The sequence below is a fragment of the Schistocerca cancellata genome, chromosome 1 (assembly GCF_023864275.1).
Source record: "Schistocerca cancellata isolate TAMUIC-IGC-003103 chromosome 1, iqSchCanc2.1, whole genome shotgun sequence".
Lineage (NCBI taxonomy): Eukaryota > Metazoa > Arthropoda > Insecta > Orthoptera > Acrididae > Schistocerca > Schistocerca cancellata.
Genome location: NC_064626.1, coordinates 1,121,707,607 through 1,121,726,455, shown reverse-complemented (window position 1 = coordinate 1,121,726,455; position 18,849 = coordinate 1,121,707,607). Strand labels below are relative to the sequence as shown.

The window sequence follows — 18,849 nt, the reverse complement described above, 5'->3', positions numbered from 1 at the left end:
AAAAGAAAGATGATGAGACTTACCAAACAAAAGCGCTGGCAGGTCGATAGACACACAGACAAACACAAACATACACACAAAATCTAGCTTTCGCAACCAATGGTTGCCTCGTCAGGAAAGAGGGAAGGAGAGGGAAAGACAAAAGGATTTGGGTTTTAAGGGAGAGGGTAAGGAGTCATTCCAATCCCGGGAGCGGAAAGACTTACCTTAGGGGGAAAAAAGGAGGGAAAAAAGGACAGGTATACACTCGCACACACACACATATCCATCCTCATATACACAGACACAAGCAGACATTTGTAAAGGCAAAGAGTTTTGCCTTTACAAATGTCTGCTTGTGTCTGTGTATATGAGGATGGATATGTGTGTGTGTGCGAGTGTATACCTGTCCTTTTTTCCCTCCTTTTTTCCCCCTAAGGTAAGTCTTTCCGCTCCCGGGATTGGAATGACTCCTTACCCTCTCCCTTAAAACCCAAATCCTTTTGTCTTTCCCTCTCCTTCCCTCTTTCCTGACGAGGCAACCATTGGTTGCGAAAGCTAGATTTTGTGTGTATGTTTGTGTTTGTCTGTGTGTCTATCGACCTGCCAGCGCTTTTGTTTGGTAAGTCTCATCATCTTTCTTTTTAAATATATATATATATATATATATATATATATATATATATATATATATATATATATATATATATATATATATATATATATATATATTATTTAACTAAGGCGTTTGATTGTGTTGGTCACAAAATATTGCTCCAGAAGCTGGACCATTACGGAACACGGGGAGTAGCTCACAATTGGTTCACCTCTTACATTAGCAACAGGCAGCAAAATGTCATTATTAACAATGTTGATAACAGCTGTGGTGTGGGATCTGAGTGGGGTACTGTGAAGTGGGGGTGCCCCAGGGATCAGTTTGGTGCCTCTCCTATTCCTTATTTATATAAATGATATGCCCTCTAGTATTGTGGGTAACTCTAAAATATTTCTGTTTGCTGATGATACTAGCTTGGTAGAAAAGGCTGTTGTGTGCAACATCGGCTCAGTTTCAAATAGTGTTGTGCATGACCTCACTTCATGGCTGGTAGAAAATAAACTAACATTAAATCACAGTAAGACTCAGTTTTTACAGTTTCTAACACACAATTGTATGGTGATGGTCGAAATAGAGAGGATATAACATGTAGACTGGCAATGGCAAGGAAAGCCTTTCTGAAGAAGAGAAATTTGTTAACATCGAGTATAGATTTAAGTGTCAAAAATCATTTCTGAAAGTATTTGTATGGACTGTAGCCATGTATGGAAGTGAAACGTGGACGATAAATAGTTTAGACAAGAAGAGAATAGAAGCTTTCGAAATGTGGTGCTACAGAAGAATGCTTAAGATTAGATGGGTAGATCACATAACTAATGAGGAAGTATTGAATAGGATTGGGGAGAAGAGAAGTTTGTGGCACAACTTGACCAGAAGAAGGGATCGGTTGGTAGGACATGTTCTGAGGCATCAAGGGATCACCAATTTAGTATTGAAGGGCAGCGTGGAGGGTAAAAATCGTAGAGGGAGACCAAGAGATGAATACACCAAGCAGATTCAGAAGGATGTAGGTTGCAGTAGGTACTGGGAGATGAAGAAGCTTGCACAGGATAGAGTAACATGGAGAGCTGCATCAAACCAGTCTCAGGACTGAAGACCACAACAACAACAACAACAACAACAACAACAACAGCAACAACACACAATTCAACAAAATATGATGTTTTAATTTCACAGGACGGGCATATGATTAGTGAAACTGAGCAGTTCAAATTTCTAGGTGTTCAGATAGATAGTAAGCTGTCGTGGAAAGCCCACATTCAGGACACGTTCAGGATCTTGTTCAAAGATTCAATACTGCCATTTTTACTATTCGCATGGTATCAGAAGTGAGTGCTACTTCGACACAAAAATTAGTCTCCTTTGCTTATTTTCATTTGCTTATGTCATATGGTATTATATTTTGGGGTAACTCTTCCCATTCTACAAGGATATTTTTGGCTCAGAAACGGGCTGTTCGGGCAATAAGTGGTGTGAGTTCACGAACCTCTTGTCGACCTCTGTTCACGAGTTTGGGTATTTTGACATTGGCCTCTCAATATGTATATTCCTTATTGTCGTTTCTTGTTACCAATATTAGTTTATTCCCAAGAATAAGCAGCTTTCACTCCGTTAATACTCGACAGAAATCAAACCTGCATTTGGATCGGACTTGCTTAACTCTTGAGCAAAAAGGTGTGCAGTATACTGCTGCATCCATTTTCAATAAGCTGCCACTCTAATTCAAAAATCTTGGCAGTAATTCATACGCTTTCAAATTGAAACTGATGAGTTTCCTCATGGGTCACTCCTTCTATTCTGTAGAGGAGTTCCTTGAAAAATTAAGCTTATTATTATTGTATTGCTGATAGTGTTTACTTGAACTTATGGACTGACTTTTTTCAGGTTCATGAACATTTATTTTTATCTGTTATTACTTTTACGTTGTAATTTTATGTACTGACACATTCCATGACCTTGGGGATTCGCTCCTCAATTTGATCCTACGGAACTTGACATGTAAATAAAATAAAATAAAACCTCAGACAAGAACCATCATCCAAAACTGATACACTGCAAATATAAGAAATTTCTCTGTTTAGGACATGGGCAGCAAGTATATGCTGACGGCTAACTGTACAGCTCATTAAATGTGATTTTTCTATTACAGTCAGTATATGCATTAAATAGAAAAGCTTCCACAGAAGGACTGTAATGATTTTCTGAAAAGTGTGATATTGGTTCTCCACCAACGTGATCAATGAGATTAAAAACTGCATAATTTAATAATCAATATTTCTGTGGGAACACATTTATACCTAAAACTCAGAAAAAAATACATTGGTTAGAGTGTATACATATCTTTCAGCCGGCCGGTGTGGCCGAGCGGTTCTAGGCGCTACAGTCTGGAACCGCGCGACTGCTACGGTCGCAGGTTTGAATCCTGCCGCGGGTATGGATGTGTGTGATGTCCTTAGATTTAAGTAGTTCTAAGTTCTAGGGGACTGATGACCTCAGAAGTTGAGTCCCATAGTGCTCAGAGCCATTTGAACCCTATCTTTCATTTTACTTAATTAGTACCTTTACACTCATAAATTTGAATGTATTGAACTAAATATACTTTGTTAATGCAAGAATGCTACTGGCATCTGCGAGGCGCCATGTGACTTAAAATGAAACAACATTCCATGTGTCCACTGCAGGGTTAAACATCTAAGCTCTGCAACTCTTGCATTACGAAGTAATTTCAAATTTTAGAGATGAAAACAGCAAAAGTTTATTTACTTTTCAGGCTTTCATTCACTTATGTCCTATGGCATCACATCCTGGACCAACTTATTACTGAGGAGAATAGCTTTTGTTCCACAAACAGTTGGGCATACTGACAACAGCTTCACACCACATTTACTTCCTTGTAAAGTCACTGAGGAAGTGTACTGTAATCGCATAACTGACTCCACATCATAATGAGAGATTACAATTATGATCCATACAAATAACAAGACTAAACTGAACGGTGTCGCAACGAGATTGAAATGCCTAATTCATGACAGATAATGTGGAAATGTGGCTAAAGTGATCCTCAAAATCCTGAATAAATGTAAACTGAACGTAAAGTGGCTGAAGATCTTTTCAACTTTGGAGATATTTTCAAAACAAGATGACAATGAGTGAACAGAATAGCATCACTTCTAAAGAAGTGTATGTTAAGGGGCAATCATCTAAATTTTTAGCTTTTGAATAATTTTCCTTGAGAAGAAGTGATTTTTCTTACTTACTTGCTACTTTGATGAACTGTTTGATTATCTTGGATCTTCTGACTAGATTATGTTCTGAACAAACTTCCGTGACGACCCAAAACATCTCCCTGTTCACCAACTAAAAATAAAAGAAAATTCCTCCAGTGAACTGCTATGCTAATACTTACAACTGGATTAGTTTTTAAACAGATTTGCAACATTATGTACATGCATTTGGAACTAAGGTAAAAAAAATGAAGAATCTGTATCAAGAATCATTTTGTTACATTCTGAAACAAATAGGAAGCTACCATTTTCTTAATTACTCACCATACAGCACATTTTTTTTAAAAGGCTGACAGGCGCACAAGAAAGACTGTGAAGTTTGCTAAGCTTTTGGAGACTGCTCTTTGGAGCTAACATCAGCTGCTCAACACCTTGATTATTTCACGAGTTGTTACCCTTATGCTGTACATTATTTCAATCCACCAATGGCTCTCCAGTACCATATTTTTCTAATTAGTCAATTAAATGATAAGACAAACAAGTCTCACACAGATAAAGTAGGAAAAGACAGATTGCTATGTACCATGAAGATGACCCATTAAGTTGCAGACAGAAACAATTAAAAAGACACTTACACAAAGCTTTTGGCCATAGCCTTAGTCAGAAGAGAAACATGCACCATTCATTCACACATGACCGCCAACAACGGCAGCTCAGGCCAGGATGCTCGCACTGCTGTAGTTGGCGATCATGTGTGGGTGTCTCTTTTTCTCAGATGAAGGCTGTGGCCAAAAGCTTTGTGCAAGTGTCTTAATAGATCATTTTCCTAAGTTAAAAATATGGTTCACATTGTTGTTATTTTAATTGATTATAACATTTAAATAGAATTAACAGTCAATATTCTCCAAACATATTTGTTATTTTTATGTAATTAAAGCTTGAAAATCAGTAAATATCAAGATCTGGTCACATGATAGAAAACACACTGTTATTGGCTGACACACTGCTGATGTCACAGGCTAGCAGTACGACAATGCTATATTTGCTTTATAGTAGCATTAGTCAAAGATACGAGGTTTTTATGTACTTTTACTGAAAACAGTTTAGTTATTTAGTGACACAAATTGCAATTACAGCTTTTAAGTAACAATAGATAGGAATTTTGTGAACACTGATAGTGGAAGCTTTGCAAAAGTTGATGCGTTTATGCTCCACCCATTTACAGCGGCGATATGTGCAATGTGGGACATTATTTTCTCCATATATTGTAACTAGGTGGTCGACTATCAGACATGAGCTATGAACCAAAGCAAAAACTATTCTTGGTAAAACTTAGTGCTGGTTTCCTGTGTACAGGGCAATCAGCAGAGATGCCACATCTGGTAGGCGTTCCGTGGTGCAACAGACAGTGCATTTGACTGAAGTGCAAGGGGTCACATGTTTCAATCCTGGAGAGATAATATATTTTTAAAAGTTTTACATGAAATACAAAAATAGCATTAGCAAGAACTGATGGTAGCAGTTGTTTTGACTGTGGGCTGTATTATACTAGCTTCACACGAGTCTCAGTCAGAGAAAAGGACAACAGAGGATAAATGCATTTACTTTGCGAACAAACCATTCACTTTTTAGAAAGCATTGCTAGTAGTGAAGATATAACCACACGTCCACAGAACAATAAAGTGTAGGACAATGAGGTTATACAGGGATACATAAAGTGTACAACATTCACGTGACACAAGCGTAAAGGTTGTGATGTCTCTGTGACTGTAAACGAACATTAGCATCTGAGGCAGACTTACTTCATCTTTATGTAAGATGATGAAACTGCAAAAGTTAAAACAATAAGGATCTTAACTAGACAGTTCAAAGGAAACAAGGCAAAAGAATACTGAAATCCAAGAGAAAAAAAAGCATGTGAGGAGCATAAAATGACATAATTGATCATTTAAGACAATTTCCAGAAAACAGTCAAATTTCCCTTTGTGCCTGTCTGCAACTTACGTGGTGTCATCTTTACTGTAAGTAGCAATCTGGTTTTTCATAGATTGTTGGTATTTCTATACCGAGTTCCCATTGTTTGAGTCTCATACAGAATTACACCCATGACAGAAGCAACAGCATGAAGTGATCAGAACATGATAAACATACAGGAACTGCAAAGCAGATATGAACAGGTAATCTTTGCTCCAGAATCACAACACACCAATAATATACATTTACAAATTGTAGAAAATATCAAATATCTTTTGTTCACTTCTGGCATAATTAAATCTACAACTATTCTTGGCTTCTCACAAATTATATAAGTATTGCGGTAACTAATTCCGGTATTACAGAAAATAAACAGTTGCCCACCCTGTCCCTTGATCCACATAAATAATTTTTTCCATTGTCATTTGAATATTTATACTGATTCACTACACACTGCTTGACAAGTGCATAATTAAGTATGAAGTAACAAGTACTGAATTAAGCACTACAATAACACTGTTGTGTAATGCAGTATTTTGGGGGGAAAGAAAGAAGAAATTAGCAGTTCCTGCTTGATCAACGATACAGCCAATGGCTTCTTGAAATATCAGTTACTGTTTTTATTAAATGAAGCAGTTATATGATATAGTTTCTCAATACTTCACTTGATACAAAGAAGAACACTTATGCCCCAATTTCATTGTTGGCAACACTGCATTAAGAACACCAAAGCTTATAACTTGTGTTCTGTTCATGCAGAACCACAAAATGTGGAGGTTCTTCTTCCACTTCCCACTTCTGAGTGAAGCAAATAAAAAGTATTTACACACTGCATAGACTCGCCTATTTGCTTTCGACTCCTTGGAAAGACCACACATACATTATGTGATCAAAACTATCCGGACACCCCAAAAACATCCTTTTTTCATATTAGGTGCATTGTGATGCGACCTACTGCCATGTATCCCATATCAGTGACCTCAGTAGTCATTAGGCAGCATGAGAGAGCAGAATGGGGCACTCCGCAGAACTCACAGACTTCCAACATGGTCAGGTGATTGGGTGTCACTTGTGTCATACATCGGTATGCGAGATTTCCACACTCCCAAACATTCGTAGGTCCACTGTTTCCGATGTGATAGTGAAGTGGAAACATGAAGGGACACACACAGCACAAAAGTGTACAGGCCGACCTTGTCTGTTGACTGACAGAGACTGCCGATAGTTGAAGAGGGTCATAATGTTTAATAGGCAGACATCTTTCCAGACCATCACACAAGAATTCCAAACTGCATCAGGATCCACTGCAAGTACTATGACAGTTAGGCGGGAGGTGAGAAAACTTGGATTTCATTGTCGAGCAGCTGCTCATAAGCCACACATCATGATGGTAAATGCCAAACGATGCCTCGCTTGGTGTAAGGAACGCAAACATTGGATGATTGAACAGTGGAAAAACGTTGTGTGGAGTGACGAATCACAGTGCACAATGTGGTAATCTGATAGCAGGATGTGGGTATAGCGAATGCCTGGTGAACGTCATCTGACAGCATGTGTAGCGCCAACAGCAAAATTTGGAGGCGGTGGCATTATGGTGTGATCGTGTTATTCAAGGATGGGGCTTGCACCCCTTGTCGTTTTGCGTGGCACTAAGACAACAAAGGCCTACATTGATGTTTTAAGCACGTTCTTGCTTCCCACTGTTGAAGAGGAATTTGGGATGGCGACTGCATCTTTCAACACAACTGAGCACCTGTTCATAATGCATGGCCCGTGGCGGAGTGGTTACACAACAATAACATCCCTGTAATTGACTAGCCTCCACAGAGTCCTGACCTGAATCCTATAGATCACCTTTGGGATGTTTTGTAATGCCTACTTCATCCCAGGCCTCACTGACCAACATCGATACCTCTCCTCAGTGCAACACTCCGTGAAGAATGGGCTGCCACTCCCCAAGAAATCTTCCGGCACCTGACTGAACATATGCCTCCAAGAGTGGAAGCTGTCATCAAGGGTAAGGGAGGGCCAACACCATACTGAATTCCAGCATTACCGATGGAGGGTGCCACAAACTTTTAAGCCATTTTCAGCCAGGTGTTCGGATACTTTTGATCACATAGTGTGTGTGCAAATCATCCTGGCACAGTAGTCTATCCACTGTACACAATTAAAAGCTAGTACTTTCACAGACCAGTGTGACAATGAAGATGATCAAAGCCATAATTATTCCAGCTCCCTACAATAAATGAGCAAACAAGAAGTGAAGATTCAGCTGTATTATATCTTATTACATAAATTAAATGACTACGTCCTATTTTCTAAATAGAGATTCAAAATTGGGGAAAAGTAACCCACTTGATGCAAACCAACAAACAGTGACAAACATGGAATCAGTCTTCTCATCTTATCCCGTACGGTAATTCTCCCCTGACCCGCAGTTCTGGGTGACTTTCCCGAAACCTTTTTCTAGACCTCTCCAGTCCTTTTTCTTCACCATTCTTCCATATCCCTCAACCCTTCTGCCTGAAGAAGGAAACACTGGCTCCAAAAGCTTGGCAATTACAACCATCGTTCAAGTGTATGTTCTGTCACCGCCTGGCGAATAGATTTTTTTATCTGTCCGATTAAATAATTTTGTTAATAACAGAACTGCACTGTATTTTCTGGTATTCCACAGATTAAAAGAATAAATTTTATGTCTCCCATAAAGTAAAATTGCTCTGATCATCATCATATTTAAATTAAATTCCATATTAACACTTAAAAAAAGAAGGTGTTTTCAATGTTAATTACCTCAGAAAACTGAGATAACATTGGACAACCGTATCTACTTTTCAGCTCAAAAAGATCATCAATATACTCTGTGGTCTCGATCTGTCTGAAAATGCTGAAATCCTGAAGTGTCAGCTGAATAGCGACTTCAACAGCATTCAACTGCAAAAAATGAACTTGGCTTTCTCGAACCAGCTCTGGAGCTAACTCGTCTGGCACCAGCGTCTCTGTAGTGCCATTTGTTTTGAGGTAGTACCTGAAAAAAGACATAATTAATAAACACAGGTACAGAGTTAGAATAGCAGGACAACTGCAGTGGGAGCCTGATGATGGGCTACATTAACACAACAGACAGACATTGAAAATATGACAAAGTTCATAAGTAAAACATATACAGAATGAATTTTTCACTCTGCAGTCCCTTTTATGCTGATATGAAAATTCCCGGTGGATTAAAACTGTATGCTGGACTGAGACTCAAACTCAGGACCTTCCACAGAAGGTAGGAGATAAGGTACTGGCAGAAGTAAGGCTTTGGAGACAGGTCATCAGTCATGGTTTTAAGGCTCAGTCAGTAGAGCACTTGCCCACAGAAGGAACAGGTCTCGAGTTCGAGCCTCAGTCTTATTCCATCAGGAAGTTTCAAGACATATCAGTGAAGAAAAATCATATTGTAGACATGCCTACCTGCTACTTAGGCCAATTCTTTCCGCCAAATTTTGCAACTGGTCAGGAAGCCTCCTCTGTTTGATTATGCCTCCTTCAGCAACAGAAACTTCACACAGAGAAAAGTTTGAACTGGGTTCAGTAATGCCAAATTCTTGGAGAGCCAGCATCACTACCTCATGTGCATTCGTTTCCTAAAACACCAAAAAAAAAAGGTCACAAATTTTGTAATTAATAGTACTTACTTTGACGATCAACAGAACAACAAAGAGAGTCACATATCGAACTGAAATGAAGCAATTCCTAGGTGACTGAAGATTTTCATAAAAACATATTCTCACCAACGTTTATCATAAACATATGGTCATATCTCCACCTCAAGGAGGGGAGTTTGGAGTTGTGATGCTTGAATGTTGGCAAACAACATCATGCAGGAAACATGCACACTTTGTTGGAAGACAGAGGGCTATTTCAATGCATTAAGGCTTTGTCCTCCAACACATAGCAAGATAACCTATCAAAACTGTATGTCTAAAAGAGAAAGAATTAGAATCTGACATACCATCAAAAATAACATCGTTAGAGGCAAAAGTGCAAGGTCATGTATGACAAAGATTGGGAAAGCAAACAGTCAGGATGTTTTCAAAGAAATCACCATAGACTTTGCTTTAATCAAGACAGGAAAACCACAGTACAGCCTAAATCAGAATGACCACATTAGGATATGAACTGGACTTCTACCAGACGAGATTCCAGTGCCTTAATCACTGTGCCACACTGCTCGTGAGGTAACAATGAAGGTAACATTATAAGCCTGGCTGATGAATTTGTAACAGGCTCTTTAACCAATAATATATGTGGAAGCCACTCTTAGCTGATTTGGCTACGAATCCATCCTACGTGATGAATGTCTTCCAATGAAGGACACGGTATTTCAGCAAGGTAGATACTTTGCCACAGTGTTAGAAATGCCCACTAAAACACTGGAAGAGGTCAACATAAAGACTTCAAAGTACTTCTCTCACCACCAAATTCCCCAGATCTTTAAACCACTTGGAGCCTATGGAACAACCTCAATTCTCACATTCAAACATGCCAACCACTACTCAATAGCTCTGGAATGCACTACTGACTAGGGTTTGCAGGCAGCTGAGGAGGCAAGCCCGGCCCCCACACGGACTGCCATGAAGAACAAGCCAGACCTGCCTCCTGCACTGTAGGCATCTTAACCTGTGGTTCATGTTTCCGCAAAAGTAGAAGTCACGCATGAGATTAAAGATGGCTTAAACATTGTTTGAAATAAAAACTGAAATCATTTCCAGTTTAATAAAGATCCTAACAGTGACAATTAAATACAATAATCACCAGTCAAGGAAAAACAATGAAAAAGAATGAAGTTACTGTGTTTTAACACAGCGGTCAACTATAATTCTCTCACAAAGTACTGTCAGATAGATAAAGTTGGCTGCAGCCAAAGAGAATGACTACTGACCAAACTCTTCCATGACTGAGAACTAGGGACCCGACTGACCACCTTAAAGTTTCGGGTATGAATACAAACATGGCAACATCTAATACTGACAGCTCACGTTCAAACTGCTGCTACACTTGCTATAAACAGGAGTTACTTTGGATGCTAGGAGACCCTTGCAATAACACTAGTCAATAGCACATATAACCACAGCTAATGTAACAACCAAAACTTGATCGAGAGATTTCATTGACCATAGTTTGTGTTAATTAATGGCAACAATGATAATGATTGTGATCAACCCAAACAATAATGTTCACAAGCTACTAGTATTGTGGGATTTGGATGGGAGTTTAAAGTTTCCTTGTCAACGGGACTGATGACATGCTGAGAAGCTGAATATTGGACAATAGTTTTGTGCGCTCATGGAGAAACAACATTCTTGGGAAAAACAAGAGTTTGTTGGTTAAGTTCTTTTTTTTATTTTTTACGAGTTCAGTATTAAAGTTGGTGATAGGGAGATTAATAAAAAGTCTTTCATTAAAGCCGGAACTGTTTTCCTAGAAATTCTGGGGCTTGCTCAGGATCAACTGAAAGAGTGATGATGCACTTTTGTTGCCTGATCTACGATGTTTATGACCAACTTTTCTGAGTGCCATTTTCCTCCGACAATGCAGTGACATGCAATTGCTTTGAGTTTGGTTCTATGATGAGAATTCACATTTTAATGATGTTTAATGGTAGCAGTGTGACACAAGGAAAAATTTTAAATGTACAGAAAGGAGAAAACGCTGACGGAAAAATAAATAAATGGCAACATTTGGAGAAATCAAAAAAGTAAAAAAAAATATAACCTCTGCACTGGTTAAAATTACTAAATCACTATGCAAGTTTATTTTCAGAACAGTTTAGGATCTCAGAAGAAACTTGTAGCATTTGAGAGTTTTCTGGTTTTACTTTTCAGTCAATAGCTGGTGTGCATGAAGCTAACAAGTCATTCATTGAAGGATCATTTTCAGAAGCAAAGTTAAGAGCAATCTGCAATATACTGTGTGTAGATAGCGGGACAAAAAATGAAATTGCTACCTAAATTTGGTAATATTTATCCAACATTTACAAAATTTACATGAAAATTAACAATGAGATAGAATGTCAAGAGGAAGTGGAACAAGATTATTATATGCCAGATTTGACAAACAAGGTGAAAAGAACGATCTCCAATTGTTTAATATGTTAAACTGCGAATAAGAAATCAAGAAAGAAGGAAGATTTACTTTGTCCCATATTCAAAGAAATTAAGCTCTTATATACATATCACATGGATCGTATTGGACACTTAAATCTACAGACAAAAGGTACAACCACATTCTACATATTACTGACACATTTACGAAGTTTGCCTCACTATATCCTGTACAGACAACAAAATCAACAGAAGCAATTAGTAAGATGGAATTAGAGAAAACTAATTTTAGGGACCAGTCCCAATAATTACCAATGGAGGGAATTTTTTTTTCTTCTCAAGAATTCAAGAAGTACTGCTTTACAGAATAAATTGAACACATTTTAATTTTAACTAAGACAGGACTACCCAAAGGTAATGGAAAGATTACGAAGATTAATTCTCCTTTGGCTAAAATTATTGCTGAGCTCAGTCTTGATAGCCCTTGGGATAAGTGGTATCATCAGCTCCACGTGTCATCAATTCAACATACCATGTCTTGGGAAAACTTCATTTGAACTTTCGGCTGCACACAGACTGATCTTCACATCACAAAATCATTAGAAGAAGAAATTATTAAATCATCTGAAGAGATGAAACAGTAAACTGAGGGAAGATGCTACATTCAGGGTGTTTATGCGGACAAGGGAAATAATTTCCGGATTTCCTGGTTAAAATTACACTTTCTCCTGGACGAAAATACACGTTACCCGTGTTAAATGACAGGATACATTCCCTTGGAGTTGCAAAATTTATCAATCTTTTGAAGGATTAAGGTTTCATGAGCCGGCCTGAAATTCCCAGCACATTATTAAACGACCGTGAGCGGGGTAAAAAAATAAAAAAAAATTATATGCAGCCACAAGTACGCTGCATATTTTCATATTACAAAAGTATAAATTCTAATTTCCACCAAACTCAGCAAGTTAGTTTCTGAAACATTGGAATCAAGTTTGCGATGCAATTTTGTAAGGCAATCATAGCTCATGCCACGTGATCTCGCCACCCAATGAAAGCAAGTATTCAGAGCATAGAACATGCGATGTAGTCAGTCAACAGTAACATCGCTACTAAATAGCATGAATACACGAGTAGGGAAAGTTAATGGTTTAAATTAATATACAAGTGTGGCTGCAAGGCAAGGTACGCTTTCACATATAATACTGGTCTCGAAGATCAATTAGCCACCAGAAAAGCTAAGGTTTCAATTGGTCTTTTTTTACGTGTGTTACACTGTAAGATACATCACACACATCTGCCAGTAAAATTTTAAGTTTTAAACAACAGTCAAATGGTCTATGATTTAAGAAATTCATCGCACATTCTCATACACAATATAATTCATCTTGTGTAAAAGGATATTTACATTGACAGTGACGCTTTTCAAACCACTATTTGCAATATTTTCCCTTGAGCTATTAGAAACGGGTTCGTTTCATCAGCTGCCATTGGCCTCCAGATAACAGTTTTTACTGCCCGTACGCAGCCTGTATGTTCGTACGTTTAAGTCATTAAGAGAACTTACATAACGTAGTAAAGGAAACAGAATATCACATGATAATCCAAGAGCATCGGAATTTCGTAAACCATACTGAAATACCCAATTCCACTTAAAGTGCACATTTGTATGTCCAGATTCACAATGAAGTAGGTCCCAGCCTGATATTAAGCTTTTCAGTGTGGTTTTCTGGATGTAAATTTTCTTGAAGTACCAATACTGCATTACCTCATGTTTGGTTCTTTATTATTGTGGCGTCGAATGAAATGAAAACTTGCACCGCGGCCGAACTTCCCCGAATAGGGGCCTCCCAGCCAACGATGCCATACGCTCATTTCATTTTATCGATAATTCCACACATGCCAAAAGATGAAAAATCCAGCAAACAGTTGAAACTAGGCAATAGTATGGAATGAAACACTTCATTTCAAATAAATTGACTGCTTCAGCGGAAAATATTAATAACAACCAAATTTCTTTAGCAAACCGACAAAAATAACTTCACCGTTCTGCAAGGCAATTAATGCTTGACTTAAAAACCTGGAAATAAAATAAAACCAAAAAACTGAAACAAAAAACATATTCTATTTCTTCGATAATCATATGAATCTATCTATGAATTGATGGCCCCCGGCCACAGAAATCCGTTTTGTTTTCATGACGTGAGATCTGTAAACGAAGAGGAAACAGCAAAATAACTAAATGTTAACACTGCATGCCAGAAAAATTATCCAGCTACAGCCACACTTCCAAGTAGCCAGAGGCGGGAGAATGTACTGTTCATACGCGACTGGCATCTGCTCTAACAAAGCTAACGTAAACAATTGTGACGTCACTCTCATCTCAAGCAGTTTGCTGTTATGAAGTATTGCATAGTCTTTCGTCCTAATGCCTGTAACACGTTTTGCTGTAAATGGAGCATTTCCTTTGCAACTTAAGTTTTACTTAATTTTTTCTCTCGTTTATGTTTTATTGCTGCAATATAATTCTGCAGTAGTGAGGTAGAGTAATATTCTATGTTAGACTGTCAGTTGTTAGCAATCAAAATTACAAAAATGTAATTGAAAACTAAATCTCTGAAAAATTCCTGGAATTCTAAAAAATTTCCGTGTTTTTCCCGGTTTTCTACCGGATGAAAAAGTTCCCGGGTTTTTCCTGGATCTCCCTGTTGTCCCGGGGCATATACACCCTGTAGAATACAAATCAACTAGGTGCAAGAAGAAAACCTATTTTAGTACAAAGTTGATGCCCTGGCCACAATAAAATGAACACAAACTGGACCAACATTAAAGCTGAAGACCAAGAATCTAGGTCCTTATTGAAATATGAAAATTAAAACAAATCATTCCTATGATGCATGCCACAAAGATGATAACCTTGAGAGCCCTAGGACAACAACAACATGTGCTGAATTTATGCAATCCTGGCCAAGTCAGATGATTGTCAACGTAACTGAATGTGGGATTTGAACAGTGGTTTAAGGCTTTCCCTGCTGAAAGACTGGTGTCATGCCAGGGAAATGAATACTGGACAGGAGTTGTGTGTTCATGGGGGAACTATGTTCATGGAAAAAACACTTGTTTCTTGATTAAGTTCTTTTGTAGTTTGACATTAAAGTGTGTTATGAGAAGATTAATAAATAGCTCTTCTTGAAAATCCTACTGTACTGATACAAGTGCTTATAGGTTCCGCAAAGGAGTAAGGTACACATGCTAAATATCTGAGGCCTTAAAAAGCACATAGGAAGAAACTGAACAGCTACACTTTGATTGTTGTCTCAGAAGAATTTAGAGATTAACAGAAGACAATCTACAAATCTTACCTTATGTACAAGCAAATATTTGCAAGTTTGATCAGCCTTATAAACTTTGAGCACATGCTCTGGATAGTCTGAACGCAAGTCATCGTAGCAGATGCTCATTAAATCTGGATTACTATGACTGTGATACAGACTCGTCTGCCCTGGCTGCGAGGACGCTGACTGTAGGTATGGGCTGTCATCCGTATGTACCCCGTCACTGAAAAAGACACACACTCACTCGGAGGACAAGTCACACATCTTGCACCCTATTATACAAAACAATATTATTCTGAGTCACAGTAAATTTTACTAATTATTACTATTATTCCACTAGCTATGCAAGATTTACCAGAGTAACCATTCAAACAAGCACTATATGACTGGTTAGTTGCCCACCCATTCTACGACAAAGGATTTCATAAATTGTAATATTATACTGTAATAACAAACTGATTACTCTTTTGCAACAGGAATAATATAGTAATATAAGTAAGACTCTGTAGGATTTCACCAAACGTAATATTACACTGTAATAACAAACCTATTGTTCTTTTGCAACATGAATTATATTGTATTATATGTATGACTTTGTCTATTGCCTCAATGGCCTAATGACAATAAAATTATTCTATTCTATTATTTCCACCAGATGCCAAGGAGACTTATAGATTTTCTAGAAGGGACATAATCTTCTGCTTGGACTATTATTAAATGTATCTATTCACAATCACACTTTTGGCCTATTATGAAACTCTCAAGTGATAGCTGCAACAATATAAAATGCTAAAGCATCAGTTCAACTTCAAGAATGTACTCTTAAAATTACAACTGAGAATGGCATAACAGGCTGAAAATGTGATTATGAACAAATATAATTAACAACAGTCCATATCTAAACTACTGCAGGACTATACAAGCAATAATGCAACTTATAGCACTGCAAGTCAGGTTCCCTTACACAATAGTATTCTTTGGTAGAATGTTCATTTTGATAAGTGCTCTCTGGAGCCGCTTCTTTGGGCCCAGGGTCATGAAGCCACCCTTGCCACTTCCATCCTTCTTGGCATCCTTGCTGGGAGATGAGTTGACAGGCAGCTGCACAGGTGCTGGGGTGGCCGCAGTAGGGGGGATGGAAGCAGCGCCTGCCAGGAGTGCAGCAGTCGGATCGACCGTCGACAGCCGGAGCCGTGGGTCGGGACCGAGGCGGGACACTTTGTTGTGGCCAGTCCGCGGCCGTGGCGAGCTTTCAGGTGTCTGCAGCATCTCTTTGAACTCTGGAACATGAGCCGGCAGAATCATTAATATCTGTTAGTTGATTTCTCTATGGCACCAAACAAACTAAAGCTTCAATTGTATGCTGATAATGTACATGGAAGTAATACTGTCAGAACAATGAAATGAGAAAAAGTTTATTTGTAAAATGAGGGCATAATTGTAAAACTGACTCATTCTACATCACAGTAAGATGTTGCAGATATGATTCATGGAACATACAAATAGCTAACTATTTTCATATTACTGTTCATTCTTGGGCTTAACATACTTCAGTGTGCAAGAACAAATGGAATAGTGAAAATGGTCATCATACACATCAGCAATACTTGGCGTATACAAAAATCATGTTGTTCAAAATGAGACAGTAAGTGTGGGAAAACAAGAGGAAAAGAAAAGCAAAAATTCTTCCAAAATTTGAATAGTATGAAAACCTTTACAGAAGTAACTGTGAATATGATTATTCTCTTTCCGATTAACACCTCTTATCCAACGCATATGTCTTCATTATTGTGACAATTTTTCTTTTCATGTTCTGCATGTGTCCACAGTACAACTATGAAAATATTTTGCAAATCGTATTAATGTCATTGTCTCATCCATGAAGAGACTATGGAACATTAAAACCAATGTTCATCACGTATTACCTTACGCATACAAAATATATACAGAAAAGTTCAACCCTTAATTTACCAACATACTTTTAACAACATTACCAATGATTTCTATCCGTTTGTCTCACCTAGCAAGTTTGACTTCACTGTAATGCTCAGGTGGGTTGTGCCCCTCAGAATCTCTAGTGCTTTCGAATGGCTAACATGTGCAAAACTCTGTCCATTCACTTCAAGAATCTGGTCTCCTCTCTTCAAACCAACATCTTCAGCTTTTGATTTTTTGATGACCTATAAATTTCAAACATTGAAGAAATGGTAAAACACACATAATTTTCAAATAAATTAATTTGTCAGCAACAGCTTACTATTCTTAAACAGTCAAACAAACAAAAATGAAATGTGAACCAAATAACATTAGAAATAACATCAATTTTTCAGACTCTCACAGACAGAAATACAATATTAACACAGAAAAGGTTAAAGAATGAGATGCCAGAGTCAAAATGCTTTGACTTTATGGCATTCCTTTGTGTGACCATTGAAAACAAATTACCAGACAAAACCAAAACTGCTACTGCTGAGAGCCTGGCTATTATTGTAATTGTTATTGTGATTATTATTATTTCTTTACTTCAAGCAACAATTGGATGATCATATCTTGCTTTATCGCAAGTCAGTAATGCTACAATCATTTATTTTCTTCACAGTTAAAAATTAGCTATGAACTTTCATAAGTGAGTCATTTTTCAGACTATGAAAATTGAAATGGTGAATATTTTTAATGTGCATTACCTGGGATATGAATATACCAAAACCCATTTCAAAGCCACCAATAATTGAAAATTGCAACACTTCATCCCTCGAGGGTCTCGCCAGAGTCACATTACGTGTCCTTGCTTTTGCAGCACAGGCAATGTTCAGGAGCCTCAGCTGGCCCTGCATTTTCTCTCTTTCCAAGCACTGTTCAAATGTTTCCAGGAACTCCATCATGGATGGGTCTGTCTCAAAGTCAGTGAAATGATTGTTCACCCATAAAAGCACCACCCTTGTAACACGATCCCTGATGCACGGTTCATTAAACCTACACATAAAAATACACATTAATTAGTTCATTCACAATTTTAGATGGATAAAAATAAATCCAGGTTTGCGCGCGCGCCCACACACATATATTCGGCAAACAAATGATCACCACTTAAAACTGAAAATGGCTCGTGGTATAGCAAGAAAAATGTGAAGTATTGTACATATTTTGTTACCAGAAAACAAATGGTGATCATAAATACAAACAAAACATCTGATTTTCTGTATGTACGATATGGAGTTCCACATTCCAGAGGTTCTGAGCTGGGACCTTTCCTGCTTGTTACATATGTAAATGACATGCCCAGTCTTGTGTCACGTAAAGCAGTGATGTATGTTCATTGTGCCAATTTCATCACATCTGAGACAGATGAAAAGATCATGGTGCAAATGAATGATCTCTTGATAAAAGAGTCAACTCAGTGGTTCAAGGATAATAGATTAAAGCTAAATGCTAATAAAATAGAACATTCACTTTTCTCCTTCAGGCACCCATCTCTACAATAATTTATGTTGGAATAACCAGATAGAAAAAGTTTCTAATAAATTATTGAGAGTAGTGTACCTGACTAAAAAATTAAAAAGCTGTTTAATCATAACCTCCTCCTGATCGTATATTATTCATTTTTCAAATCACATTTTAACTATGGGCTA

At 37.8% G+C, this 18,849-nt stretch overlaps 1 protein-coding gene across 11 annotated transcripts in view; it reads right to left on the bottom strand.

The window, feature by feature from the left end:
• Window positions 1-18,849, bottom strand: part of LOC126092365 (rap guanine nucleotide exchange factor 2) — a 318,859-nt gene that overhangs the window by 88,447 nt on the left and 211,563 nt on the right. For all 11 annotated transcript variants that reach the window (XM_049907913.1, XM_049907922.1, XM_049907949.1 and 8 more), the window contains 7 exons: window positions 17,905-18,193; window positions 17,241-17,400; window positions 16,185-16,500; window positions 15,248-15,443; window positions 9,256-9,428; window positions 8,590-8,824; window positions 3,853-3,952 (listed from right to left, as the gene is read on the bottom strand). In XM_049907913.1, the coding sequence (XP_049763870.1) occupies window positions 3,853-3,952; window positions 8,590-8,824; window positions 9,256-9,428; window positions 15,248-15,443; window positions 16,185-16,500; window positions 17,241-17,400; window positions 17,905-18,193 (1,469 nt within the window). The remainder of the gene's footprint in view (window positions 1-3,852; window positions 3,953-8,589; window positions 8,825-9,255; window positions 9,429-15,247; window positions 15,444-16,184; window positions 16,501-17,240; window positions 17,401-17,904; window positions 18,194-18,849) is intronic.